Source organism: Schistocerca americana, chromosome 10, assembly GCF_021461395.2.
Source record: "Schistocerca americana isolate TAMUIC-IGC-003095 chromosome 10, iqSchAmer2.1, whole genome shotgun sequence".
Lineage (NCBI taxonomy): Eukaryota > Metazoa > Arthropoda > Insecta > Orthoptera > Acrididae > Schistocerca > Schistocerca americana.
Genome location: NC_060128.1, coordinates 80,997,543 through 81,003,542, shown reverse-complemented (window position 1 = coordinate 81,003,542; position 6,000 = coordinate 80,997,543). Strand labels below are relative to the sequence as shown.

Here is a 6,000-nt window from a genome sequence, read left to right as displayed (position 1 = left end):
AAGTATTCATAAATTGATTCACTGAATTTATTTAAATAGTCCTGTGAATTTAGGACTGTACAGTGTAGAAAACATATTGGTCAATTCCTTAAGTACTGTACACATTTCTTGAAATTTTTGTACACATATATCAGTTTAGCAAAAGGCATGTACACAATATTTTATTTTTCTATACACTTTACAATTCGTAGTTGGTGCTGCAATTTTGTTTTTCTGGACATTCCCTTTCTGTATAGAAACAATGCATCACCAAGTAATCCTTCACTGTTGATTTGAAATTGTTTCTGAATGTTGTTATTTTTTTGGATTTCATTAATGCATGATATAGGCTGATGCCAGGATGGGGTATGCTTTCCTGTAAAAGTGCTATGTTTGTCTGAAGTACATATACATAATTTATTTGCCTTGTGTGGTAGCTGTGTGCAGATTTGTTACGGGTGATGCATGTACTGCTAGTGTTAAATATTAATTTTTATTTATTAAAGTTTATAGTGTTTAAACAGTATCACATACAAAAATAAATGCAGTCTTGTCAAATTGTTTTCTCCAGTTGCACTTTCTTGCACACTACAGGTTATGAAATTTAAGTATGTACTTTTTTAATTGTTCAAACATAATTTTTATTTATAATACTGAAAACACATGTCTGGTTCAAAAATGATATTTACATCTGTAATCATTAACCTGAGAGGAACTGTAGGGAGAAAATGTAGTCTATATTATTGCACATTGAACTGCAACATCATCCTCTTCGTGATGAAGTCTCGAACTGTGGAAAATACTGCTGTCATGTTCTCAGTATCTGAAAGAAGCAGAAAATCATATTATGTAGCTTTAATGTAAATCTCTCAACTGTGAGATACATATATGGCTGGTAAAGCAAGGTTAAAACTTTGTCAATTGCCTTTTTATTTTTTTAAAAAATAATTGTTTTTTCACTCAAAATTGTTCTCTAAGGAATTCTATCAGTTGTTCAAATGCAACAGAAAAATTTTACTTATGAAGCACCAGTAGATGCAGTATCATTTCAAGAAGTGACTAACATGTAGGCTAATGTTAAGTGCTGTCATTAATTTTTATCAGATAAATTAAAGAAAGAAAAAAGGTTGAATATGTGGAAGAAACCTGTAAACACCAGGTTTCCATCAGTTTTGTAATAGTAGGACACACTTCTTGACCTGATTTTGAAGTGCAATATGCTTCCAGGAGCAGATGTAGATTCTAACTACAATTTATTGATTGTAAAATAGAGATTAAAACTAAGTAATTGGAGATTGCTTGGAAATTAGGGAAATGTGATGTGGATAAATTGAAAGGGCCAAAAGTTGTTGAAAGTTTCAAAAGGATGATTAGACTATGATTGACTGAAACATGGGAAAGTGTTACAATATAAGATAAATAGGGAGTTTTGAAAGATGAAACAGAGAAGGTGGCAGAGGATTAAATAGACAAACAACAAGGTCCAATAGAAATCCTTGGAGAACACACAAGGTGTTGAATTCAATTGAAGAAAGGAGAAAATATAAAAATGAAGCAGGTGAATGGGAATATAGACATCTAGAAAACAATATTGTCAGAAAGTGCAAAATGGCAAAGCCAGAATATCTGTAGGAGCAGTATGAAGCTATAGAATCATACATTGATATGAGAAAGACAGATGCTATCTATAGCAAAACTGAGTACCTGTTTCAACACATTGTATCCCTGACTTTTCTAGAATGCTGGGTTTTTGCATATAAACATTGTATCCGCTAAGAGTGAGGCATGTATAAAGTTACGTTGGCAAACATGTACAATAAGCACCTTCTGTGGTGTCACCGCCAGACACCACACTTGCTGGTGGTAGCTTTAAATCGGCCGCGGTCCATTAGTACATGTCGGACCCGCGTGTCGCCACTGTGTGATCGCAGACCGAGCGCCACCACAAGGCAGGTCTCGAGATACGGACTAGCACTCGCCCCAGTTGTACGGACGACATTGCTAGCGACTACACTGACGAAGCCTCGCTCCTTTGCCGAGCAGATAGTTAGAATAGCCTTCAGCTAAGTCCATGGCTACGACCTAGCAAGGCGCCATTAGCCTTACATAGCAATTGATACTTATCGTATAAAGCATGTCTCATCAAGAACGATGTATACAACAAGGATGGATTAAAGTTAAGTATTCCAAAAGCTACATACTTTTCTTTATAGCATTCATTACGTATCCTGTTTCAGACCTCACGCCATCCTTTGTGTGTTTATAGCGTGCATTGCGGCCCCCTCAAATCACACTGTGTCGGCACTTCTGTCGACACATCACCTTCCTTCTTTTGTTACAAATGCAGAAACTTCATAACAATTGAGGAGGAAAGTCATGAGATGCTAAGTCAGAATATGTGCAAAGATATAAACAAGAAGTGAAAATGTGAAATTAAGTATAATAAATGGAAGAGAGATCAGAAGAAATACAAACATAATTCAGGGCAACAAAATTTGGCTCCCAGTAAAAAAACTGCTGGCTGGGGAATTTCCTGCTGAACAGGTGGGTGCAAAAATGTTGCAGGTCAATTTAACAAAATCATTGTGTATAATGGGAGATTAATAAAAATTTTTTTAGCTGAAAGCATGAGGACATCATTTAAAAAAAATTATAGATGCTGCAGATCCATATTACAAGAAAGTAATTCGTAAGATTAAATGAATGTATTGTATTGTAACACATAATTAGAGCCTTTATTGCCACCTGAATTATAATTAACATTACTTATAAATACATATTGATTTAATTACAGGATGTATATATAGCAACATTGGTTGCACAAAATTTGTGCAATTAAATTAATGTACGGTTGCTGGATCTCAGCTAACAAAAATGTTTAAAATTTCAAATACATCTTTCTCTATTTCCATATGATAAATGTAAATACCAGTGTAAAAAACAAGTTTGTAGGATAACGCAATGCTGTCTGAAGAATTCTGCAATGTAAACTATAATACACAAACAAGACATTTAACTTTGTCATGTACTGAAATAGCTGATATCAAACACAGGGAGACTAAGGCGACCATTTTGCATAGACATTACACATTTAAGTACTTTCTGAGAAGAAATACAGAATAAATTCAGGTATAGTAGAAAACTTTAAGCATAGTGTATAGAACAGTGCTAAATATCTGCAAATGCTCCAATCAAAGCTGAAATGTGGAAGAAGGGATGGGCATGAGAATCATCAAAAGAAACTAGAGGATGATCAGAAGAATTTGATAAGAAATCACACTGAGAAGTCACCAAAACAAGAAAATTACTACTCGAGCATAAGAATGAACAGCACTGCCTCCATTCCAATTTGAGTGTTAATAAACCTCACCAACTCTTTAAAGAAGAGAATCCTATAAAACAATGCAGTGAAAGAATATACAGAGATATTTTCAGGAGAGAATATAATGTATGCTTTGGAGCACCACATTTGGACTGATGTGGTTATTGTGACAGACTGTTCCTCCAATTAGTTAAAAGTGAAATGAAACAGAAAGAAAGAAAGTTGAAGAAGTGAGAAAAACTGTACCATTTTCAGGCAGAAGCAATGTATGCAGTGCTGCAGAATGATACAGAAAAGGCTAAAACAAACAAAACCTATGTTTTCATATGCACAGACCTCCAACAGCCATTGCACTGTCCAATCCTTAACCATTCTGCAGTATTCTACCAATATCAGCTGTCAACCAACAATGAAGCAATACATAATGTTGGTAACAATAAGGTGTGGCTTTGTGTACAGATTGGAAATGTAGCCAGACAGAGATTGTCAGAAATTACCTCTTGCCTCCTGAAGTATACAACCTCTGAATTTCCAGTACTAAAATCATGTGAAGAAAGAACCTTAGTGGCACGGTCATATTGATGCACAGGACAGAACGATAACTGTAATTTGTATCAATATCTTGTGAACTTAAAGAACATCACATCTGTGGAGCAAAAATTTCGGATCACAGGCTACAGATTTTTACCCTGTGATCAAGATTTAGTATTAATTGAGAAAAAACAAGAGGAACCACATTGTGTATGAGCCATTTGACAGGGACCGATAATAGCAACTGGAAGATCAAACAACTCATTTTTTAATTATTACATGCAGCCAGCACTATTGATTTGAGCACTACTGGAAAGCAAATCTGCAAAGATTCAAAATGCAAAATAAAGAATTATGTTTGGGTGAAGATATTCTCCGACTCTCCAATAGTACTTCGGTGCCTTAAGAGTCATAACTACTGGCAACCTTGGTACTCTACAAACTTAGCAAAACTTTGTACAAGTAAAAACAACATAACATGTGATAATTAGCATGAACATCCTACCCAGACTGTGCAGGTACCTGCTGCCTGTATTTGTGGAAAAGAAAGCTAATCTGCTAGACACGTGTACATATATTTTTGGAAAATACGGCACCTTTTACGAGAACCTAAAGATAAAGTTAAGTGGCAATGCAATGCTTAATCAATGTAAAACATTCTTTCTCAACAATATTTCCACTCTTTAGTGAATTCTGTTAAACAATGGAAAACTTTTAACAATAAATTATACAAATTGCAAGTATTGTTTCTGTTTCATTATTTTTATACATAATAAGACCAAGAAGCAGTATTATGCAATTACTTTCAGTGGCACAGACATTGCAAGCTACAAAAATGTGCTACTTCCATTAGAGCTAAAAGGTTTTTGTATAGATGTCCAATGATCATCTCTCATACCTTTCATTTAAAGTTGCACATTGTCAAAATTATTGTACATTAATAGTTTGGTAGGACATGTTCTGAGGCTTCAAGGGATCACCAATTTAGTATTGGAGGGCAGCGTGGAGGTTAAAAATCGTAGAGGGAGACCAAGAGATGAATACACTAAGCAGATTAAGGGATGTAGGCTGCAGCACGTACTGGGAGATGAAGCAGCTTGCACAGGAGAGAGTAGCATATAGAGAGCTGCATCAAACCAGTCTCCGGACTGCAGACCACAACAACAAACAACAGTAATTTCAACTGAATATCAATTAAAGGGTAAGTATCTGCACACATTTCACTTGTTTACTTGTTTTTCTTCTCTCCTGAAAAATTTACACCTTGAGGGTTACTACATTTTTGCTAGCAAGTATTCAATTAAAGGGATCTCTGGAGAAAAGGGAAGCAGGATTATAAATGGGAAAAAGTACCACCACGGCTGTATCTTAAGAATGTCTTTATTCTATCACACGACTAGTTTAAGCGGCATGTTACCACCATTCTCAGGCCCCACCACTCCAAACGAGAAAATGATTTCCTTGGTGCATTTACTGTGGGGTCCTCGTGACTAGCACACGTGGGCTAGCTTTCTTCAGGAATCTGTACTCGACACTGTGTTGTCTCCAATGCCAAAGACATTCTCCATCGGAGACAATGTGGTGTCGAGAATAGACTCCTGACAAAAGTTAGCCCACATGTGCTAGTAATGAGGACCCCACGGTATATGCACCAAGGAAATCAAATACTCTTTTGGAGCAGTGGGGCCTGAGGATGGCGGTAGTGTGCCGCTGAAACTTGTTGTGTGACAGAATAAAGATACAACTGTGGTGGTACTTTTTCTCATACATGTCATCAGCTGAAGTCACTTGTCCATGCAGTAAGAGGGACATCCATAGCCTTTCAAATATTAAGACCTCAGATGGTGAGCCAGTTCTTAATCTAAAATTGCAGTGGGGATATTGCCTAAGACTCCAAAGAAAAATATTATGTTCCTTTCATCTGATTTAAACATGTTCTACCACACTACCCTGTGTGCTATCAATCCTCTTGTTCGTGCATCTCAGTCCTGACCTTCAGTGTGCTGTCCCTCTGTTTTGGATCATGTCAGGTACTCAGCAGGTTTCTAAAACCAAAAGTAGCCCAAACTTCTGTTGCTGAAAGTTCAGTGGTATTTGGTTCACAATGAGAATGACAGTGATTGCATGTATTTATTAGTGTTTAAACTTTGAAACTAACACAGATACTT

At 36.2% G+C, this 6,000-nt stretch overlaps 1 protein-coding gene across 1 annotated transcript in view; it reads right to left on the bottom strand.

Moving 5' to 3' along the window:
- Positions 1-203: 203 nt before the first annotated feature.
- LOC124552590 (guanine nucleotide-binding protein subunit alpha-14-like) overlaps positions 204-6,000 on the bottom strand; it is a 159,821-nt gene continuing 154,024 nt past the window's right edge. Inside the window, exon 8 of the mRNA XM_047126914.1 lies at positions 204-802. Within this exon, the coding sequence (XP_046982870.1) occupies positions 720-802 (83 nt within the window). The 3' untranslated portion in view covers positions 204-719. The remainder of the gene's footprint in view (positions 803-6,000) is intronic.